A 23,773-nucleotide genomic window follows, 5' to 3' on the forward strand; every position below is an offset into this window, starting at 1 on the left:
AAAAAAAAAAAAAAAACAATATGGTACTGGCACAAAAACAAATACATTGACCAATGAAATGGAATTGAAAGCTCAGAAATAAACGCAGTACATATCTGGACCTACTCTATGATAAAGCTATAATAGGAACAGGGTATCTCTAATAAATGATGGAAAACCATACATAAAGGAAATTTCAAGATTAAAGGACAAACTAGGTCCCTGCCTGGTGGCAACAGTGGGTTAAAACACAGCATTAAGAAGCTAAAGGCACTTTAGCATGAGTTTGATCCCCGCCCCAGAGGTGACCCCCATTGTGCGGCAGACCTCTCCTGACCTGCCCTTTGCTCCCCTCAGCAGTGTTCTTCATCAATCTGCCTATTTTGCTCCCTACTCTGTCTCTGGTAAATCCTCTCACCACCCCCACACCTCTGGCCTGTACCCCAGTTCTGTATGCATAAATAAATAAATCTTAAAAAAATAAAGACATCCTATTGAATGGGAGATGATATTCACACAGTATATAACTGCTAAGGAGTTAATACCCAAGACACACAAGAAACACAAAAAAAGTAATAAATGGGTAGCAGATATGGACAGTTGACCAGAGGATATCCAAACCAGTAGGTATATAAAAAAACATTTATCATCACTTCCAATAAGAAAGATGCAGGTCAAAATCACAATGAAATGGAACCTCACACCCATGAGAATGGCACATATTAAAATACTTCCAATTAGTGCTAGAGGATATGGGGAAAGAGAAACCCTTTTACACTGTTGGTGGGAAAGCAAATTGGTGCAGTGTTATGGAAAGCACTGATTTACCTTAAAAGAATAAATGGAAAGAAATACTGTGTGATCTGGCAGTCCCATTCTTGGGCATCTACCTTAAGAATAGAAACTGCTTTCTGCACATAGATATCACTGAGGAACCATCATAAAAGTCTCCTGCTGCCATCATGTCTAAGTCAGAATCTCCCAACAAGTGGAAACTCTTCATTGGCAGGTTAAGCTTGGGGAGTCTGAGAAACCACTTCTTTGAGCACCAGGGAACCCTCACAGACTTTGTGGTAATGAATAATCAAACACCAAATGCTCCAGAGGCTTTAGGTTTTCATATAAGCCACTGTGGAGGTGTTGGATGCAACCATAAATGCAAAGCCACATGAGGTGAATGGAAGATGTGGAGAACCATAAAGGGCTGTATGGAGAAACAACTCTCAAAGACCTAGTGCCCACCTAACTGTGAAACATATTTTTGTTGGTAGCATTAAAGATGACACTGAGCATCACCTAACAGATCATGTTGAGCTCTATGGGAAAAATGAAGTGACTAAAATCATGACTGAGGCAATGGCAGAAAGAAAGGCCTTGCTTTTGTGACCTTTGAAGACTGATTCTGTAGACAAGATTGTCACTTAGAAATATGCTGTTAATGGCCACAACTGTGAAGCAAGATAACCCCATTAATACAAGAGTTGGGCAGTGCTTCATCCTTCGAAAGTGGCTTGGTGGTGGCAGTGGTAGAGGTGGTTTTGGTGGAAATGACAAGTTTGGTCATGAGGAAACTTCAGTTGTTGAGGTGACATTGGTGGCAGCCATGATGGTGAATATGGTGGCAGTAGGCATGGCTATAATGGATTTGGTAATAATGGAAGCAGTCTTTGAGGTGGTAGAAGCTGCAATGATTTTGGCAGTTGCTACAGTCTTCAAATTTTGGACCTATAAAAGCAGGAAACTGGAGGCAGAAGCTCTAGCCCTGATGGTGGTAGGTGCTAATACTTTGCCAAACCACAAAACCAAGGTGCAGCAATAGTGGCAGAAGCTTTTAATTAACTGCAAGGATACAAAGCTTAGCAGAAGAGGAGAAGCAGAAGATTTGTGAACTCAGCTAAGCACAATGGTGGCAGGACTGCATTGTTACAAAGAAGACATGTTTTAGACAATACTTGTGTGTGGGCAAAAAACTCAAGGCTAATTTTATAACAGCTTATTTCTGTTTCTGTTCTGTGGAAAGTTAAAGCATTCCAACAAAGGTTTCTAGTGTGTGGTTTTGTTATTTTTTTCTCTTGCACCGATGCTGTTTATTGTTGAATGTAATAGTCTGATCAAAATATTGAATAATTTTTTAATAAAACCATGGACATAAGAAAACTGCATGCCCTACAGTATTTCTTACAGCACTGTTTATAATAGCAAGTACATGAAAGCAGCCTAAATGTAGATCAAAAGACAATTGGCTCAAGAAGATGTGGTATATTTGCATACTATGGAGTACTATTCGGGCATAAGTAAAAGTGATCATTTTTAGCGAAATGGAAGGAGTCTGAAAGAATTATGTGTAGTAAAGTGAATCACAACAATGAAATACTGGACATTTGTATAGCACGCAACTTGATAAAGTAAAATATTTAGAAAAAACTAGCAACATTAATGAATACTTAGGGCTCTGAGGATAAGAGGGAAGAGAAGGGAACGTGACAAGGGGTTACAAGGGGTACAGGTGGGCAGAAATAATTTAAAGATTAACACAAATTCATAGTTAAAAGGGTCTTTATCAGACCTTTCTTTTTTATTTATTTATTTATTTATTTTTGCAGATTCCATTGCAGACACTCTGGATGGATAATACCATTAAACTTCTGGATCTAGTAGAAGTTAGTAGCTCAGTCCTCACCGGTATGAATTTTTGAATAGATGACAATGAAAATATTTTCACTATAGTCCATTTGAAAATATGTCTGCTTTACCATAGGTCTCCTTGACTAAAAGTAGAGATTCTTTTGTTTTGTTTCAGTTCAGTAATTGATTATCTTATTTGCAGTGTCTACTAACATATTTTCTTGTCAATTATCATAAAAACCTGGGAGGTAGGCAGAGCAGTGTTACTATCCCATTTTAAGCTCTGTGATTTCCTACTTTAAGGTTTTCAGGCAGTGCAGACTGACTTTGTTGAATAGATTCTGGTGAATAGCATAATAAAGACCCAGTAGCATCTTAGGCCAGAGTGTAGCATTTAACCACACAGGTCTGTTCAGGGCTATCAGTACCCTCCCAAGTGGTCGCCTGAGGAGTATGAACCACAGAGGGAGTTGGTCTGGTTCAGAGGGGTCAGAATTAATACTTATTTGGCCAAGGGTGAAAGGGCCAGCTTACATCTTGAGCCCCTCATCTCTCTTCATTGGTAGATTCCCAAAATGGTCCCCAAAGCAGTCAAAACTTCTAGGCTCAACATTTCAGGTTGATTTTGGAGAGATTGAATAAAGGACTCATAGCTTTTTATGTACACAGAAAGCTGCTGTCATGGGTTCAGGTAGACACCAGTACCATGTTCCATTTCAAGCTTTGGATTACAAGTCAGTCCTCACCACATATGTCTATGTGCTGCCTCCCAAGGTGCATTTTGAATTTTTAGAAGCTTTATAACATTTCGTAATTATTTATTCTCTCTCATATATCATTGTCCCTTCTTTTCTTTAGATCAAAAATTAACAGGACAGGCTGTTTTTCCAGGGTCAGTTATATACCACAAACAATCACAAATGCTGCTGGTTTGTTGCAAGGTACCTTTTCCTTAAATTTCAATTTATCATATTTTTTTTCTTATAGTTTATATCATTTATCATTTTCAGTTAGGATTTATTTCACTTGATCTCTTGGCCATCAGATTGAGCCATGATTGTGGTTTAATTTTCTTAGGAAATAAAATCTCTAGCGTAATTTTAAAAGTAGTGAACTTTTGCCAAGGCATTGTTGAAACAATGCAAGAAAATTCAGTAACTTTAGTGCTTTTTCAAAAGGAAACTTGTATGTTCTCAGAAATCCAGTTTAATTAACAAGTCATCTTAATAGGACTATCACAAGATAGTTTTGTTGAAAATCTGGTCCAACTACTATAGTTCATGTATCTTACTTGCTTCTACTGTTCAGTCATGGTCAAAGGTATTTCTTAACTATTTAAAATGACTTTGGGATCATTATTGTTTTAAAAGACAATGGCATTTTCCTGAAAAGTGTTCCACATCCCTTCCATTTTGTGGGTATTTTCCTTCATATGGTGTTTATGTGAGATGTTTCATGTTCAAGAACGGTGTATGATAGATTGACCTGACCCACACAGTCTCTAGATACAGAACCCCTGCATCACCCTCTTCACCCTTCCCTGAAAGAGCACTGGTGCACGTCTTGCTCTGCTTGACAGGGTCTATAAATATCTGTATTACAAGTCTAGTTTGCTGTTATAGAGGAAGTTGCGGTTGTCTGAATATGTGAGTTTGAGACCCACCAGTTGTGTTTTCACAGAAAATCACTAATCTCTGGCTATCAGTTTTCTATAATGGAGGTGATTTTGGATCTCCCTGCCTTTTAGAGTGGTTATGTTTCGACAGCCAAAACATAAAATGCATAGACATACTCTGAAAACTATAAAGACCACGTAAATATGATATACCTTTATTCTGTTCTCTTAAGTTCAGACAGTCTTAACAGTGCTATATATTTGTTTTCCTTCCTTGGCAATAAAATTTTAAAGTCAAGGGATCATATGTTGCTTACAGTACTATTTGTAGCTAGACATTTAACAATGATTTGTTGGTTGGTTGTTTGGTTTTCACAATAAACTTTTTATAAATTAAAATTTCCTTAGTTTTGCCCCAACTGCCTAGTAACTAGTTGTCTTTGGCCTTTTAGGATGGTTGGATTGGTGTTCAGTCAGTGATGCTCAAGAAAACACTAACAGCTACTGATTTCTACAATGGATATTTGCACCCCTGGTACCAGAAAATTTCCCAAGCTCAACCAAGCCAATGCAGATTTCAGACTCTCAGACTTCCAGCAAAGACGAAGCAGGAAAAAAAATTGTTGCTATGCAACAGTGCATTAAGTAGTTAGGAAGAGGATGGACAAGACCTATTACGTATTTGTAATTTATTAAAAGCCTTATTTACAAGGAATTACCTTTACTCTTAAAGAAGATGATACTGTTGGAGGAAGAGAAGATTATTGTCAAGAAATTACCTCATGTCCCTTTTTTTGTTTAACAGTAGTCAAAGACAAACCTTTTCTACTTGAATAATTAAAGAAGCTTTAAATAAAAATTATTTATATCAAACTGAAGGAGATTGTATTTTTCCCTAAGAGCAGGGGTAATTAGGTGGTACACATGTGTATACTAAAAAGAGGTTCTTTTAGAAAGTGTATCTGTTGAATTTTTTAAAGTCATGTTACCATTGACTGGATTATTTTAAGAGAAGTATTTCATCATTTCTAATTTTCAACAAGTAGTAAAGTCAGCTCTTTAAATGTCTCTGCTATCTAGTTCCCATCAAGTAGTAGTAAACATAGATAATAATATCTGTTATACTGGTCTATACAGTCACATTTTAGGTTTTCTTGAAGTAGAAATATGGTAACACTTCTCGGTATACTTATGCAGTAAAAGTTATTGACATCTGGTTTGTGCAAACTCATCTTCTCTGTCCTCAAGAAGTTTTTAGGCACTTTTGGAGGAGAATGGAGATGCAAAGTCGTCAGTTACTGAATTTTTAAGAATTTCTATATATTAATTTTTTCCTGCCTAAATTTTATCAGTTAAAAATCTCCATTAATTCATTCAACATTTTTGAAAGGGTAATCATACAATTGGCCACCTAAATCAGGGCACATAAATTACCATAATAATTCCTGACAACAGGCAAAAGCCAGGGCTCTTCCAGGCTCACTGAGTTGTCTCAACACCTTATGTATTGAGCTTTCCCATAAATTATATATTTACTGTATAATTAGCCTTTACTCTGGTTGCTGGAGAAAATTTAGTCTAAACTTGACACATTTTACAGAGAAGGAAGCCATGCCTAAACAGAGGGAACATCTTACCCAAGAAGAAAATTTAGGTTTCTTACTACCTGGATGATAGCTATGGAGTGTTAATCATTATAACTGTATAGAATTTGCTTGACAGGACATTAGATAGCAAGCTTTAAACAGCCATGTCAGCATCTTTCTTGGGCAGTTCCAGAATCCCACTTATGTCTAACTCCTATAATCCAGTATAGTATGTATAGTATAGTATACTTGAACCAGGACCTAGTATAATTTGAAGTAGAACACTGTAGTCAGTGTATTCTGGGAATCTTTGAAAAGATGTTATTCCAAGAAACAGTATTGGCATAGAAAAACTATGTATTTTACTCATCTGTTTTTTGTTTTTTTTTTTCAAGGATCCATGGTTCTTCAGAGTAAAATAGGGAAAATTCATTCCAGTAGGTGAGGAGGAGGAAGGCATTTTAAGCAGAGGAGAGAATATATACAAACACCTAGAAGTTTCAGACCTCAACAGCCAGACCTGCTCTAGCTTTGAAATACACTTTGAAATTTAGCTTAAAGGCAGTAGAAAGCTATCAAGGGTTTGACAGAGGGGTTTAAAGCAGGATTTAGAACATGAATATAGATGCTTTTTTTTTTTTTTTTAAAGATTTATTTACTGGCCCTCCCTGGTGGCGCAGAGGGTTAAAGCACAGCACTAAGAAGCTAAAGCCACTTCAGCATGAGTTCGATCCCAGCCCTGGGGAGGTGATCCTGACCCGCCTGCTGCTCCCCTCAGCAGTGTACTTCATCAGCCTGTCTGTTCTGCTCCACATTCTGTCTCTGGTGAATCCTCTCATCGCCCCTGCACTGCCTGTACCCCAGTTCTGTAAGCGTAAATAAATCTTTTTTTAAAAATCATATAACAACATATAGTTACATAAATTCAAGTATCAAATATAACAGAAAAAATTCTCCTTCACTGCCCCATCCATCCCCAGTTCCTCCTCAGAAGTATACACTATTCTGTTTGGTGTGTATACATGCATAAAATCTTTAGGATCATTTTGCATGTATGCTTCAAAACAAATACCTGTCAAAAGATCATTTTGAGGGATAGAGCTTGAGTTCGGGTAATTCTGAGAACCAGCTAAACCATAAGTTTACTTTGCTTGTTGTTTAGACTATTTTGTGAACATTCCAATTTTTAAGGAAAATTCTCACACAGGGATTGGTGCCATGGGAAACACCTGGCAGACCCCCATGATGACAGGTGCAGAGCCTCACAGTCTCCCTACCAGAGGTCTGCTATGTTGTGGCCCCGCCCTGGGTCAAATGTTAGCTCCCTACAGTTGTGCAATTACAAGACAGCTGGAATTCACAGATATTAAGTGTTCCTTGTTCAAAGTAAAGAATGGACAATGTGTGTGTCATATGTTATAGAACAACTGAGGATTCACATATGACCATGGTGACCTAAGGGAAACAAAACATTTGTTTTTGGGGGTTTGTTCTTTTACATGTACTGTATCTCTACATATAGCAAAGCATATCTATATAGTGAGATCATTTTTAATTTTTAAGCATCAAGTTAAAAACTAGTACCAAACTAACAGTATAATAACTTCTAATATATTTGGACACATCCATACTTAAGTCTCACCAGGGTTGCTAATAGAGACGTCTGGGAATGTGAGACATGAGGAGTAAAACTTTAGGAATACATGTGGGTAGATTTACTTTTTCACTTATTGATTCATTCACTTACATTTAATACCTATGAAAGCCAGATAATTGCTAAAGCACTGGTTGGAATACTCTGTTCCCTCTCCTCTAAATGAAAGTACCCAGCTGAGGAGATGGGTAAATAATGTAATGAGTAGACCCACAATGGATTTTACATACAATCAATGACTTACCTACCAGCTTTTCCATTCATTAAGCTATCACAGATTTTGGGGGAAAGCCCCAAAGTTAAAACTCTTCTGTGGAAAAATTCCCTAAATACTTATGTAGTGCTTGTAATAAAAAATTACTTCCTGTGACTGACCTGAAATTCCTAATGACTTGGGAGAAAAAAGACCAAAGTTTTACTTGTGCTCATGGGAAATGTTTTTGGGATTTGTCCAAAATCTAAACTGGGACTCATGTTTCATAGAAAGAAGGGCAGGGGTCATAGTTATTTAGGTAGGAGCAAAACCCAAAGGCCTTTTTTTTTTTTTAAAGATTATTTATTTGTGCATACAGAACTGGGGTACAGGCCAGAGGCTCAGGGACAGCGAGAGGCTTCACCAGAGACAGAGTGGGGAACAGAACAGGCAGATCGACGAAGTACACTGCTGAGGGGGAGCAGCGGGCCAGTCAGGAGAGGTCTGCCACACCATGTGGTCACCTTCGGGGCAGGCAGGAATCGAACTCATGAGGAAGTGGCTTTAGATTCTGAGTGCTGTGCTTTAACCCACTGTGCCACCAAGGAGGGCCCCAAAGGCCTTTTATAAGTCTTCCTCAGACTGATTGGGCTCTTTCAACAGGACCTTATGGCAGTATCACTAAAAAACGTTTAAACAAGGGAATTTACCAGTCATTCAAACTTATCACATTATTCAACCTGCAAATATTTGACTGAAAGAAAAAGTCGTCATCTCTGTAACAGCTTGCTAAAGAATAAAGAGTGTAAATTTATTGCCATTCTCTATTTCTTTAAGTGAAAGTGATGTAGGAGCTCTGGAGTTTCCCTGGGAGAGATCCCCAAAACATCTGCATGCACGTGGGAGGTGTGAGTGTTACAGAGCAGGACTATGGAGAGTGTCTGTGGCTGTGGTAAAGAAAAACATCCTGCCAAGAAAAGAGAACATACAAAGTCCGGTTCACTAGAACATGGAACCCAGAGGGATCCCCTCAAAACTTGACACTGCTGAAAACGAAAGGCACCAACTTTTCCCAAGAGGATGCGAACTGAGGGCAGAGGCAGGTTCTCAGGGGCTAGGAACCCCTCCTTTACCCCTAACAACCTTTCCTTGGTGCCCACGTCAGACAGGTGACCTACAGCTGATCTAGACACAATTCCAACGCCCCGCCCTACCTCTAGGGAAAACGACAGCTCCCCACCCCACTTCTAGAAACGAGAGCGCCGAGACTCGTTAGTCCTGGCCTCAAACTCGCTCTGTCACCATGGTGACTGCTCGTATCACGCAGCCCCGCCCCTTCCTCATGACGTGACCCCGCCCCTTCCGAACCCGGAAGCGAGAACCTCTTGCCAGCTGCTCAGACGGTTCGGGAGGAGGGAGCGCGGCGGCCCTGGCTGGCTTGGCCGCGCGCCCCGCCCCTCGGAGGCCGGCCCTCCAGCGCGCCCCCAAGACCTGCTGCGCCTGCGGGTCCTGAGCGCTGCGGCCGCCCGCCAGACCCCGGCCCTGCCGCCTCCCTGGCCCGTGCCTATACTGGAGGGAAGAGCCGCGAGGGGAGAAGGGAAGGGACGTGGGGGCGGCCACGGCAGGTAGGGGTGGGCGAGGCCCCAAGACGCAGCGTTGTGGATGTGTGAGAGGTATGAAGTTGAAGGTGGGTGTGTATGCCGTGTGCGCAGCTGCCTCTCCCCGAGCGACTTTGTCTGTGTGGCCCCGAGTGGGCCGATCCATGTGACCCTGCACGTGATCACATGACCGCGTGTGTGTGTGTGTGTGTGTGTGTGTGTGTGTGTGTGTGTGTGTGTTTCTGAGGTCCAATCTAAATTCGGGGAATGGCCACTGTACCTGTGACCCTGCCTTTATGAGACTGTAACAACCGGTGAGATAGGTGAGGGTGGGAACAGTGTGTAGGTCGCCAAAGGTAGGTGTTGACTAGGACATCCTCCTGTAATCCCGCATATGTATCTCAGGTAATGTTTTGCAGTAAACTTTTTAAGAACTCCAAGCAAACGCCAGTCATTGTGGAGATTTTACCTCGGCCTGAGAGTGGCAGATGTCTTTGTCATTGCGGAATACCCACCTAGTGTGAGACTTGTGAATGGGAGTTGAGGGAAGTAGCAGGACTAGACTGTTTAGCTTTTCCTCTTCTCCTTTTCCTAGGGAGTTTAAGTTCTGCATTTAAGCTGCTGCTTTGTAACCACCTACAATATTTCAGCTCTTGTAGGCACAAAGATTCAGGAGACTGGGGAGTAACTTAATAGCTGTGTGCAAATTTCCAAAAGCTTTTATACTGAGAGCACAGGATGAGTGTCACCGGAGAAATGTCAAAGTACGCAGTTTTTCCTCCCGGGAGGTTTAGAAGATAATAGAATAAGTTCCTGAACAAAAAAAGAGACAAACCTCCCCCATGAAGAGATCTAAAAAAAAAAAGGATAGCTATGTTCTGGTGTGATATGGTATGGGAACTTGCATTTAAAAGCCAGTCATTACCTAGAGACTATAAGGTTCTGATAATTTGTTACTGCTGGTATTAATAATAATCACAGGTTGTCTATATGTTGATCAACTATAGATTGTATGATAGAGGGTCAGAAATCTCTGACTAGTTAAGCTGGTTATGCCACTTAAACATCTATAAAGGCCGTATCATTGAATGTAAACTGGGAATTTCTGTTGAAACCCCAAGAGATGAGTACAAGTAATTCTCATTGTGCACTCACAACTGGCAGTTTTATTGTAAGCAATACATGAACCATAAACCTAGCAGGACTAGATTTCTGAAGCATGCCCCCAGGGGAGTTTCTTTTGGTAATTTTTTTTTTAAGATTTATTTATTGTTTATGCATACAGAACTGGGGAACAGGCCAGAAGCTCAGGGGCAGTGAGAGGCTTCACCAGAGACAGAGTGGGGAACAGACAGGCAGATCGACGAAGTACACTGCTGAGGGGAGCAGCGGGCAGGTCAGGAGAGGTCTGCCCGCGCCATGTGGTCACCTCCGGGGCAGGCGGGAATCGAACTCATGCGGAAGCGGCTTTAGATTCTCAGTGCTGTGCTTTAACCCGCTGCGCCACCAGGGAGGGCCTCTTTTGGTAATTTTAAGGCTGATCTTTGTGGTCCTTTTCCCACCAGCATGAGCAAGTACTTTGGTTTTATGAAGAGTTGAGTAATGGAAGATCAAATCAGTGTTGATTTGAGCTCATGGTCCACAGTCTTAGTTAATACTGACTGGTTTAGTCACAATCTCAGCTGACCTTTGCTACATACAGAATGTTTCTCTTGTGACTTAGAGAAGTATACCCCTTTAGTGGATGAAAGAGAACTAGGAGAACAAATTTTCTTTTCATACCATTCACAGCTGCTTTCTCTTTGCTCTTTTTTTTTTTTTTCACATAGACGTCAGTTGGTCAGATGCAACATTTGCTGTCTATCTTACCTTTTATGTGCCAAACTACCACAAGTGTTAAAATCACTTGTCTCCATCAAAATTCCACAGTTGGGTGGAATCTCTCTGTCCAGCAAGATTAGTTATAAAATGTTATGAGATAGTTGTGACTAATACTGAAGACTGTGGTAAGAAATCTCTTTATACTTAATGCTATGAGAAGAAGTGGGTAGTTGGGAATGTGTGTGCCTGTATGATATGAATGTGTGGGGTAGTTTGGTTTGTACACTGCAGCTGATTCTAAAACTGTGAGTAATTTTATAAGTTTGGTGAATTTAGCAGTAGACATTCTAACTTTAGCCAAGATGTTTTATAAATTTGTTGAAATGTTATTTGCCAAACATGTTTTTAATATTTCCTCCTATAGAACAATTGTTTATAGTAACATAAACCTAGAACATAAATGTTTCCATCATGAAGTATTTAGATGATAAAGAATATTTCAAGTATTTCTAGATAGAAAATGTCCCAGAATTAACTGTAGGTAGTAATTGTTTTACATTAAAAGGAATAACCAGCTTAGAAAAAAGGCTATATAATTCAAATGGTTTAGATTTTTCTAACTTGTTAATATTTGTTAAGAGAAAATGGACATGCAAAGAGTGATTTTTCTTGATTTCAATGTGAATAACTACATCTGTGCACACTGATTTTCAGCATTATACTGGCTGATGATTTTCTTGATATTTTAAAGCAACTTGTGATTTTTTTTAAAGATTTTAATTTTTTTTAAAGTTTATTTATATGTACAAGAACTGGGGTACAGGCGAGAGGTATGGGGGGAGGTGAGAGGATTCATCAGAGACAGAGTAGGGAGCAGAACAGGCAGATGGAGTAAAGTACACTGCTGAGGGGAGCAACAGGCGGGTCTGGAGAGGTCTGCCAGGCCATGTGAGTCGCCTCCCCAGCTGGGAATTGAACTCTCATTGTCATGGCTGCAGACATTTCGTAGCGCTGCACTTTAACCTGTTGCACCATCAGGGAGGCCCTCACCTGCAACTTAGGATTTTAACAGACTTTTCTAAAATGTATCATTTTAGCTTTGAAAAGGATCATTACAATGTCAAGATTGTAAATCAAGTTTAATATGGGTTATCCAGATTTACCATCTACATGGGGTTTCGTTTAGTAACCCCCCGAAGGATAGAGATTAACAGTTGACACTGCTGAATGCCCAGTGTTTTGAGGGAGCAGACATGGAGGGTCAAAGAAGTGTTCCATTGACTTAACCTCTTTTGTTCCTGGTCAGTCAAGAAAACCCCCTCTGAAAGGACAGTTCCATTTCCCAGGAGTTAAGTCCTACAATCTCAAATTCATCTAGCCTTGCTTGGCAGTCTGAGCTTGGGTGGAGGACAGAATACAAAGCATTTGAATCCTTGTAACCCAGTGGGTGAAAGTTCCTCATTTGTCAATACGAATCTACAACAAGGAACTATAATTTCAGGTTCCTGTTATGATATTACATAGGTGCCTGACCAAAGAGCTTTTACCTTGAAGATGTCCAACCAGTTCAGCACTCATTGATGCCAGGGTTAGAGGGATTGCCTAATTCAGTCTTCCTAGGACATAACCACTCATTTAAGCCACAGATAATGTCTTTTGTGTGCTAGACTTTGTACATACAGTAGTGAAACAGTCATAGATGAGAAAACAATCCCAAATTAGGTCAGTGACTTTTCCAAGGTCACAGAGCTCTAAAAGTTAAAACTAAACATCTCATAACAGAAAACTACACATTTTATTTGATTACTAGTTATGGTGCCTTCAAGTCTATTCGAGCATCTTATGGATCTTTCAGAGGACATTACATAACTTTCAGTCACATCTGTATGAACAGCAAATTTCCCTGTATTTTACATTAAGAACTATCTGTGAAGTCCTGGAGTTATGTTCCACTGGAGTTAGACTGATGCCATTTTGTGAACTGGTCAAGAAGCAGGCTTACATTAACTCCTTTCTCTAGTGTGGACAATTCCTTCTAATTCTGTCAGATGGGAACTTATTTATTCAAACAGATTTCTTTAAGATTTATTTATTTATGCATACAGAAATGGGGTATAGGCCAGAGGTGGGGGTGGTGAGAGAATTCACCAGAGACAGAGAAGGGAGCAGAACAGGCAGGTTGATGATGTACAGTGATGAGGGGAGCAGTGGGTGAGACTGGGGAAGTCTGCCACACCACTTGGGTCACCTACCTGGCAGGGATCAAACTTGTCTGCTTTGGTTAGCTTCATAGTACTGGGCTTTAACCCGTTGTGCCACCAGGACAGGCCCTCAAATAGATTTTTAAGATACTGTCAAAAAGAAGATGATGGTACAGAAGTTTGGAATCATTTAAGTAGGGCAGGCTGTCTGGAGTCAGAAAAGACTGTCCTGTGACTGGTCCTAGCTCTGCAATAGCCATGGGGTCTTGGGTTAGTCATTTAAATGTTCTAGTCCAGATTCCTCTTCTGGAGGAACTACAGGCTTTGCAATAATTACCTCTCTGGGCCACTTTCTGCTTTACAACTATACGATTACACCAAATCATTTTTTTTGTAGTTTAAGTAGACAAAGTAAAATAGCCCAACATAAAATTTAAAAACCACTTCTTTTGGTTTTAATCTATAAAATATAGTTTGTGTAGCTAGACTAGATTCTACATTTAGTTCTGATATAAACATGAATTCTTGACATGAAACATCACATGCTTCTATTTCAGGGTTAACCGCCATCTCAGCTAATCATGGGAGAGATTAAAGTCTCTCCTGATTATAACTGGTTTAGAAGTACAGTTCCTCTTAAAAAGGTATGTATGCTTTTTACTGCATCTCTTATTTGCTAAATCTTGTATTTTTTTGTGTGTGTGACTTAAATGTTATGCCTTAGTCGTGTCCCAGAGTAAACTGCCAAGTATATGACTGTAGATTATAGAGCATAAAATTGACCTGTCTTTGTCAAGTGTAATCTTGATAGGTTCCCTTGACTCACTCAAGAGTAAAGGCCAATGTGATGACCATTGCTTTTCCATAGCCAAGCAACAGGAATGTATTTCCTCTCTATATTTAGTAGAAACAGAGAGAGACAGAAACAAATATAGAATCTTTGTACTGGAATTTGACTGCACATGTGTGGATATGTGTGTTTGCAGTCAGATTCCACCATAAAGCATTTTTCACTTTCTCTTAAGAGTTCAGCTTTTTGTTGAACATGTTATAGCAGGTTTCATCAAAAAGATCAAAGCCTGTGTTATTGTCAGACTACTCGGATTCTCCTTTCTTTGCTTCTACTTTCTTGTTCTCAGCTGGAGTGCAGTGGTGGAAGGAGCAGGACCACCTGCAGAGGCAGGTCCACCAGCCCTTACATTGCAGATGAGACTTTCCATGTTGACATTGACCAAGTCTTTTGCAAACAAACCAGGCCAAAAAGGTTCAACATTTATACCCACTGTAAAGCACTTTTCTATTCCTCAGATTTAAGATTTACAATGGATCACGTTATAGGTTCTCTTTTTGCAAAGATACTTATTCTGCCACTGTCCTATTTTGGAAATTAGGAATGTCCAAAAACAGCTCATGTTGAAGTTTGACTACTGACTCTGAGTTCCATGTTAATCCCAAATGTTTGTGGAGCATTCTAGACAAAGACTGTTAAATCACAGAGTAAGGTATCTGCCGATCCTCTCCCAGAAGTATTAGAGTACTACAGTTTGAGATCATCTTTGTGTCTCTTTCATAATCATTTTTGTCAGGGTGGATGGCTGTGGACGTATCATGCAAGTTTGAATTAACAATAAAATTTTATCCACAAAGAATTTGGGACACAATTCTCCTAGTACAAAATACCTGACATTGTTATAGGAGGTGCCCAGATATTTAGTTCTTTGAACAGTTTGACCAAGTGTGTAGTGGTATGGCCATTTCATAAAGGAGAAAAATCAAAGGTCATAAAAGTTAACATGGTAAAGTCTGGATTAAAATCAATCAAAAACAGTGGGCAGAGGCAAATGCACTGGACTATGGTGATGGCACAGGGTGATTTGGTGATGGGAAGCCCAAAAGAAGTACAACTGAGATGGAAAAAGGCACAAAATAATGTAAAAATAAACTATTATATTATTAAAAAAAAAATCAAATCACTGTGGCTTCCAAGTCAGGAGTATTTGGCTCTTACCAAAGGAGCCCTCCTGGCTCCACACTGCCTATGCCAAAAAGAGAATTGGCCACTGTCAAAATAGTTACAGGAAGTCATTTCAGTGATGTGGTTTTCTCCAAGTCAGTTTGTTCCATGGTCATAGTCTCTTGAAATTTTGTGATGCTAGATTTTAAATTGTCAGAGTGTGTCTTCTAAAGGAATTCTGATAAAATTGCCATTCAAAGAATTCTGAGATAGTTGATGTGATTAACAAACTTTTGAAGTATTTATGGTTCCTATTGAGAACATAGTATTTTTGTTACTTTTCTTCCAAGTTGGATTATTGAAATAATTTTCTAGAGAATTTACAGTCTGAACATCTCATAAAATCATGAATGGAAAGGAACTCAGAGAAACTATATTAACTATAAGATTGGAGCTTACTGTGTTCACTGTCAAAGGCCATTGAGACTTTTAGCACAATCATAGCAAAAAGAAATATGAAAAGCAAAAATATGGATGGGTCAGAACATGAACATGTGACAATAATAATAACCAGGGGATTCCAGAAGGGAATTGCACTTGGCCTTGCCCTATATGATCCTGGTGACACCAGGGGTCACAGCACTGACAGAAGGCCCTCTTGGAAAATAAATAACTTTTTAATATAAGCGTAGGATAAATAATAATTTGCATTTGAAAATTTTCAAGCAGTTAATATACTTTTCTAAATACCATCAAAGTTAGTCAAAGAAAACAAAAACTTAAACTGTCACTCAGTGAAGTACTAATAACTAACACTTATCAAACCCTGAATATCTGCCAGACTCTGCTGAGCACTTGACTTGCCTCAGCTCATTTACTGCTCTTCTTTATGCAGGGTTGGGTCACTGAATTAGGCAGCTTTCTGATGAAATTCCTCCTCTTATTCCTTTCTCACCGAAAAGCCAGTTTTTCTCTGCTCCCACTCCCCACACCCAACTGATGGTTTGAAGAATTCTCCTGGGACTGTGAAACCCAGGAGAACACCTGCCTTGTTCCTCCTCTCTAGTCCACATCTTCCCCTCAGAGGCTTGGTTTCTGGCCCATCTCTCTGGAGCTTCTAGTTTTACTTCCTCCTAGGGTCCCTTTTTTTAATACTCTGACCCTGCCAACCACAGCCGGTCCTCTGAGCCCTCACTGGGGAATGACTCTGCAAATTGCTCTATACATACACACACACACACACACACACACACACACGCAAATTGCCCTACACACACACACACACCCCGGAAGAAAAATGCCAAACACAGAATTTACTGTTGAATGGTAAACAAAATAGACTTCATATAATCATGGATGAAAAGGAAAATGATGTAAAGCTAGTAGAAAAAGCAGTTCCTAGGTTACCTTGTAACAAACCAGCCAATGGTATTAAAGTTACTGGTGAGATTATAGTGTGAAGTAACAATATGAAAATCAAATCCATAAGGTTTTCCATTTTTTCTTGCAATTTTCCCTCCAGATTATCGTGGATGATGATGATAGTAAGATATGGTCGCTCTATGATGCAGGCCCCAGAAATATCAGGTGTCCACTCATATTTCTTCCCCCTGTCAGTGGAACTGCAGATGTATTTTTCCGGCAGATTTTGGCTCTGACTGGATGGGGTTACCGGGTTATAGCTGTAAGTATTACTGAATTAATGTTAAAATTTAGGCCTGTATTTTTGTGTGTATGTGTGTGTGTGTTTTTTATGCATCTGTTTCTGGTCAATTAGTAATGAGCATTTTTTTTCTTGAGGTAAGGTATTGTTTTCCTTTTTTTAATGTGTGAAGCACATTAAATATTTTAAATGAACGCTTTTATTAAAATATCTTCTTTCTGGGAAAATACTGGATGGTTTCCCTCATAGCAGGAGTATAAAGGACCAGGGGAGGGAAAGATAATAATGAACAACTATATACCAGAGACATTTTGCTGGGGTGGAGTGGGAATGGGATCAAAAACAGGGGGAGGAGGAAAGGGGAAAGGACACTAGTCTATGGTGATGGTACTGGGAACCCCACAGGGATTACACCAAGATGGAAAAAGACACAAAATGATGTAAAAAATAAACTTTTATATTGTTTGAAAAATATCTTTTAGACCATCATCTACCTCAGATCTTCAAATTTTCTGCTAGGGTGAATGTTCCCCATCCTGAGTCAAAATAGTTAAATCTTATCCAAAAGTGGATATTTTAGTGGTAAAAGTTACATATTACATAGGATCTGGAATTATGCTATAATTTTTATGTAAAAGCAAAAAAAAGAAATTTACACTGGAGCCCAACCTGGTGGCACAGTTAAAGCACAACATTGCAAAGCTGTCCATAGTCACTGCAGTGTGAATTTGATCCCCATCCTGCGAAGTGACCCACATGGTGTGGCAGACCTCTACTGACCTGCCCACTGCTGCCCTCAGCAGTGTATTTCACTCAATCTGCCTGTTCTGCTTACCACTTTTTCTCTGGTGAATCTTCCCAGCCCACCCCCCACACCCCCACACACCTCTGACTTAAAGATTTTTTTTATTTATGCAAGCAAGAACTTGGGTACAGGCCAGAGGTGCAAGGGTAGTCAGAAGTTTCACCAGAGACAGAGCTGGGGACAGAACAGGCAGCAGTGGACGAGACAGGAGAGGTCTGCTACACCATGTGGGTCACCTCCCTGGCTGGGGATCGAACTTGTACTGATGTGGCTATGGCTAGCTTCACAGTGCTGCACTACCAGGGAAGGCCCTAAATAAATAAATCATCTTTTAAAAAAAGAAATTTATATTGGTAATATTTATACCAATGATTTGTCAAGGTCGGAATGAATCCAAGTACTTAAAACAAGTCTGTCATATAGGTCTTACATATATTAAAGAATTCTTTTCATTCTCAAGAATGAAATTCTTAAAGAATCTGAAGAGTACATATATTAAGGGAACTCTTAGGTGACTAGCCTGAGTTCCCTGGAAATGAGTTAATGACATGTGTTTCTTTTTCCCTCATCATTGTTAGCATTAGTAAGCCACTTAGCATTAAACACCTAACTTTTTGGGTCACAAATAAAAGTACAAGAAATCAGACAGAATGACTAAATCAATTAAAAGGAGAGGAACAACTTTATTGACTACTCCCTTAAAGAAATGCTACTAAAAAGAAAGGGAGCTCTCCTTAGAACCTTAGAACAGATGTTATTTCTAGATCTCCTGAGCCATAATTCAGTATGAAATTGAACTTACGGGAAAACATTTCTTCTTGTCTTGGGTGGGTTCTCTTTTGTTCACCCTTGAGCCTCAGAGTTTCTCAGCTATTTGAAAAAGAACTTGGTACTTATTTGCTATCACTAGGATGGGCTTTTTATTCTTTTCAATTGGTCTGTTAGGTAAAACTTGAATTAAGAAGTTTAGGAGCTTGAAGAACTTATTATGTTCACATATTGTGAATAAGGAGCAGAGCTTGAACAAATGAGAAATGCTATTATGTGAGTCCACATTTTTTCAGCTGTGTGAGTTGCATTTAACTTTATAGTTTTTAAAATAATAGTTAATTGTTATTATTTCAGTTGCAATATCCAGTTTATTGGGACCATCTTGAATTCTGTGATGGATTCAGGAAACTTTTAGATCATTTACAATTGGATAAAGTGAGTATCCTGAAACTACTTCCTTAAATGTGATTTTACATTGTCCGTCTTTAATTTTTTTTTTGTAGCTAGTGTTATGACATACAATTCACTTACAATACAATTCAGTCTTCTAAAGCATATAACCCAGTGGCTCTTAATATTCACAGATAGGTGAATTTTAGAATATATTTTCATCCCAAAAGGAAACCTTATACTGCTTAACAGCCACCCCTTCCTGGGTAACCTAATCTACTTTCTGTCTCAGGGATCTGCTTATTCTAACTTGTTTTTGTAAATAGAGCCATAGAACATGTGTTCTTTTGTGGCTTCTTTCACACATGAAGTCTTTTAAGGGTTATCAGTGTCTTAGCATGGATAGAATGTCATTCTTATTGTCAAATAATATCCATTGTATGGCTAGATCACATTTTACTTATCCATCAGTAGAACACATCTGGATTATTGTCTGACTGTTATGAATAATTCCACATGAACATGAACATTCAAGTTTTTGTATGGCTGTAAGTTTTTGTTAAAGTGTATGAAACCCAAGTATACATGAGAGTGAGTAGACTTACTGCAGCATAGTTTTCTTAAGCATATACTGCCTAGTGGTGTCACTGTCTGTAAATAATATTTTTTTATTTATATGCACAACTATATTGCTTTCTTTGGAGGATGTATAAATTGCATCTAAATACCATATTTCTTATATTTCTAATTGTAGAGGTTTTAGTCTATTGGCTGGTGATGACATGATTTTCTGTGTTTAGTAATATTAAAAACTTTTTTTAATATTTATGCTCAGGATCGAGCATTGTTTAGCATCCCCCTTGTGTTTGTTACAACTAGGTTCATCTTTTTGGGGCTTCTTTGGGAGGCTTTTTGGCCCAGAAATTTGCTGAATATACTCACAAATCTCCCAGAGTTCATTCCCTCATCCTCTGCAATTCCTTCAGTGACACCTCAATCTTCAACCAAACTTGGACTGCGAACAGGTAAGAACATAAACAATTTGACCAAAATTATTCTTATTTTTGTTTAATGGAATTTTAATGTGTTGACTTTTGGGGGGGTTTTGGTACAGTAGGTAGAGTGGGGTCCTTATCTACTTCTGTCTACTGATACCAATGTGCTTTTAAAATTAGAAACAGTCACTTTTCAAAACAAAGAATCACATAAACTCAGAGTCCAGCTGTTTCTGTTACGCTAAATTATTGTCTTACTTTGTTCATTATGCATTCATGTGTGTTTAATGCATTTACAGCTAATAAGGTGCTCTGCCTGTTCCACTTCTTATTTTGTATATACAGGTTAGTGTGTTATCTGGCAGTTTCTTTAGGCATTTGACATTCCCCCTCTTTTTTAAAAAGATTTACTTTTTTTATTTATACATGTAAGAATTGGGGTATAGGACAAAGTTGCAGAGACAGAGTGGGGATTAGAACAGGAAGATTTGCTGAAATACATTGCTGAGGGGAGCAGTGGGCAAGACACTGGCAAGACAGGAGAAGTCTACAACATCATGTGGATTAGCTTCCTGACCGACCAGACCGACCAAGACACTGGCAAGACAGGAGAAGTCTACAGCACCATGTGGATTAGCTTCCTGACCGACCAGACCAACCAATGGGGATGGAACTCATGCATCAGTGGCTGGCGATGGCTTGATAGTCCTGAGACTTTAACCCCTGAGCACCATTTTTCATTGTGTTCTGTAATCATGTACAGATTACACTTTTACTTCCTTTCTGGGTTCTTTCCTTTAAGTATCCTCCCACCCCCACCCCCGCCATGGAAAAGACTAGAGCATTTATTGGCATTTGTCGGTAGATGTTCAGACATCATGACACTTAATGTTAGTCTGTTTCAGAAAGATGGAAGTTGTGGAATGTTTTGTGGGACAACCAGATTCCTCTGAGCCATCCCTTTGTGATTTTACCACTCCAATTTGCTTGATAGGTATCTCATTGTACCTTAAAGCTAATAAAACACATTTCTTTCATTGCTAGAAAGGCTAGCGCTAAGCATACCTCTCTGGTCAGGTTGATTTTCAGATGTTATAGGTAAGCATTATTTTCACATCTACTTAAGATTACATTCTGATATTTTTAAAAACCTGCACTGATAGTATCTTGTAGTTTACTCAGCATTTAGGTAGCAATTTTTCAATATATTAGCCACAAATACTCTGTGTCCAGACAATGCACTAAAGTTCATTGATTACTTTTGATGGTTTTAAATGTTGTTTCAACCAACAGAAGCCAACACTGCCCTCAATTTGTTTGTGTTTTTGATTATCAGCTATTTTTTATCAAATTATCTGATAGCTTACTGTTTGCTACACACTGAGACTACGGGAATGAACAAAGCCAGCAATGTCCACCCCTCATAGAGCAAACTGAGGCTTCATCATCTCTAGAAGACAAGGAAGCTGTGGGGGTGGGGTGGGAATATAGATAGGTACCTGAAAAGTGCTCAGTCCTGTGAGGAAAAGTTAACTTCCAACAAAGTCATTTCACTAAGAATATGCATCAGATGGTGGTCCATACCTTTATAAGTAATTTTCAGTATAAGTTTTTTAAGTATTTAAATAATAGTTCTCAACATTCATGACAAATGGAATGATTATCAGCTAACGGTCACATACAGACACCCATAAGGATTGATTTAGCCCAATCAAATCTAAAGTGACAAACTTAGGGAGGTATGAGAACTCATTTTGAAATCTGGTTTGGAATATCCATCAAAAGGTAATTTAAACCTACAGGCTGATTTCTGAAGTATTCATTTTTCTAAGGAAAATAGTATAACCACTGGGAATGAGGCAAATTAGAAAGAAAGAAATCTTGGAATCATTAGAATGTCTGCTTCAGTAAATAAATATCATTTATAATTATTACACATCCTTAAATAAAAGTTTGATCATATTACACTAAAACTTTTTTGGAACTTGGGAAAGTGTATTTAAAAACCAAAGGCTTCAAAACTAGGTTTTTGAAGGAAGGGACTAGATCCTTTTATCTGTAGGTCCCAAGTACCAAGCTAATACAAGCTTCAACAGTGAATGAATATTTGCCTTTTATGTGTAGTCTTGGAAGTTTAAATTATCAAGTCTTTGTTTTACAGCTTTTGGCTGATGCCATCATTTATGCTAAAAAAAATAGTTCTTGGAAACTTTTCATCTGGCCCAGTGGACCCTATGATGGCTGATGCCATTGATTTCATGGTGGACAGGGTAAGGATCATGACATTGGGGTGGGGACACCTTGTACTAAGAATGCTCATGTCTGCTTGATTCCTGAAGATATATCTGCTCATCAAGTATGTACTAGAGGTGTTTGCTAAGTAGTGTCCTATATTAATTTAATACATCAAAATAGACACTTTGCTGGTAAATATGTGACTGTTTACTGCTTCCCAAAACAACCATTCATCGGAATCCCTTGGGGAAGCTTTTAAAAATATGGATTCCTCACACCAGACCAGGGACTGGAATTCTTGGGCTTGGGGCCTGGCAATCTGTATTGTTACCTCACCTCCTCCAAAGCTCCCTAAGGTGAATCTGATCCAATAGCACTATGTACATACATACAAGAACTACTAAACTAGATGATTTTTCTGAGGTCTCTTCCACCGAAGATCTCATAAATGCTTATCCATTACTTTCAAGCTTCAGGAATGGTCTCGTTGCCACAGGTACCTGGTTGCAGAGGCACCTTCAGTCACAAGGCCAAGTTCCCAGAATAGAACAAAGTCATCACGAGAGAGACACAGTTTATGGTCTCTCAAAAACACTGTTTCCTCATGGGTGACCTTTCTGGGTGACCTTTCTGGCCCTACCAGACATGATCCACCTTTATAAGCATCTTTATGAATCTGTGGATTCAATGTAAATGTGAAAGACAAATTAATTCAAATACTTTACCTGTGTTTCTTTCTGCAGCTTGAAAGTTTGGGTCAGAGTGAACTGGCTTCAAGACTCACCCTGAATTGTCAGAATTCTTATGTGGAACCTCATAAAATTCGGGACATCCCTGTAACCATTATGGATGTAAGTTTCCTTTTAAGTAAAATAAATTCTTTGCTCTTTTAAATGTATATGTCAGGACCTTCCTATAATTATTTTATAATTTTTCAGTGTGTCTTTTTAAATGCTGCCTTGAACATTTTTTTTATTTCCCAGCTTTCTCAATTCCAAAATAATATTTATTGCTTATCCTGTATTCTTCCTGGCAGGAAATAACATTATTGAAATCAAAATAAATTTAAAACCAACAAAGGGTCAGTGGTTCTAACCCTTCTGATATATTTTTGGCTCTTCTGTTGGCTCTCACCACCAGATACTGCACTTTAGCTATGACTTATCTAGGCACCAAAGGTAAGGTGTGTCGTAAGTCAGAGAAGCAAGAATTCCACAAAGTCTAATCAGTATAAAACTTGTTTCTTATAACTTTTAATTGTGATAAAATATACATAACAAAACTGCACCATTTTAGCATGCTGTAGTAAAGATGTCAAACCATAATGTAGTACACCTGAAGCTTAGATAATGTTATGATCCAATGTTACCTCAATTTTTACCAATTCACCATTTTTACTCTTTTTAGATAGACAGTTTGCTAGCATGAAGTACATTTACAGTGTCATACAACCATTATCCATTTACAGAACTTTTCATCTTCCCAAACTGAAACTCCATATCCATGAACAATAATTCCCTTTCCCCTCTCCTCAGCTCCTGTTAGCCTCTGTTCTACTTCTTGCTTCTATATATTTGTTTCTTCTATGCCTCATGTGAGAGAAATCATGCAACATGTATTCTTTTGTATCTGACTTGTTTTACATAGGATATATTTTTAAGGGTCATGCTTGTTATATATAGCATGTT

General features: G+C 38.8%; 2 protein-coding genes across 3 annotated transcripts in view; both read left to right on the forward strand.

Moving 5' to 3' along the window:
* The window catches only part of MTFMT (mitochondrial methionyl-tRNA formyltransferase), a 22,099-nt gene extending 17,008 nt beyond the window's left edge, over nt 1–5,091 (forward strand). The window contains 4 exon segments of the mRNA XM_012728525.1: nt 2,583–2,661; nt 3,463–3,545; nt 4,672–4,830; nt 4,833–5,091. Coding sequence (XP_012583979.1) covers nt 2,583–2,661; nt 3,463–3,545; nt 4,672–4,830; nt 4,833–4,868 — 357 coding nt within the window. The 3' untranslated portion in view covers nt 4,869–5,091.
* A 3,944-nt stretch (nt 5,092–9,035) lies between these two features.
* The window catches only part of SPG21 (spastic paraplegia 21 (autosomal recessive, Mast syndrome)), a 17,765-nt gene continuing 3,027 nt past the window's right edge, over nt 9,036–23,773 (forward strand). Inside the window, exons 1-7 of one of the 2 annotated variants that reach the window (XM_004687677.2) lie at nt 9,036–9,277; nt 13,830–13,916; nt 16,749–16,910; nt 18,820–18,900; nt 19,735–19,880; nt 22,012–22,120; nt 22,829–22,936. In XM_004687677.2, coding sequence (XP_004687734.1) covers nt 13,854–13,916; nt 16,749–16,910; nt 18,820–18,900; nt 19,735–19,880; nt 22,012–22,120; nt 22,829–22,936 — 669 coding nt within the window. In that variant the 5' untranslated portion in view covers nt 9,036–9,277; nt 13,830–13,853. Of the gene's footprint in view, nt 9,278–9,317; nt 9,340–13,829; nt 13,917–16,748; nt 16,911–18,819; nt 18,901–19,734; nt 19,881–22,011; nt 22,121–22,828; nt 22,937–23,773 lie in introns of those variants that run through there. The other variant, XM_012728802.1, reaches the window with a different exon arrangement.

The sequence above is a fragment of the Condylura cristata genome, unplaced genomic scaffold (genome assembly GCF_000260355.1).
Source record: "Condylura cristata isolate star-nosed mole 26May11 unplaced genomic scaffold, ConCri1.0 scaffold00023, whole genome shotgun sequence".
In the NCBI taxonomy this organism is placed as follows: Eukaryota; Metazoa; Chordata; class Mammalia; order Eulipotyphla; family Talpidae; genus Condylura; species Condylura cristata.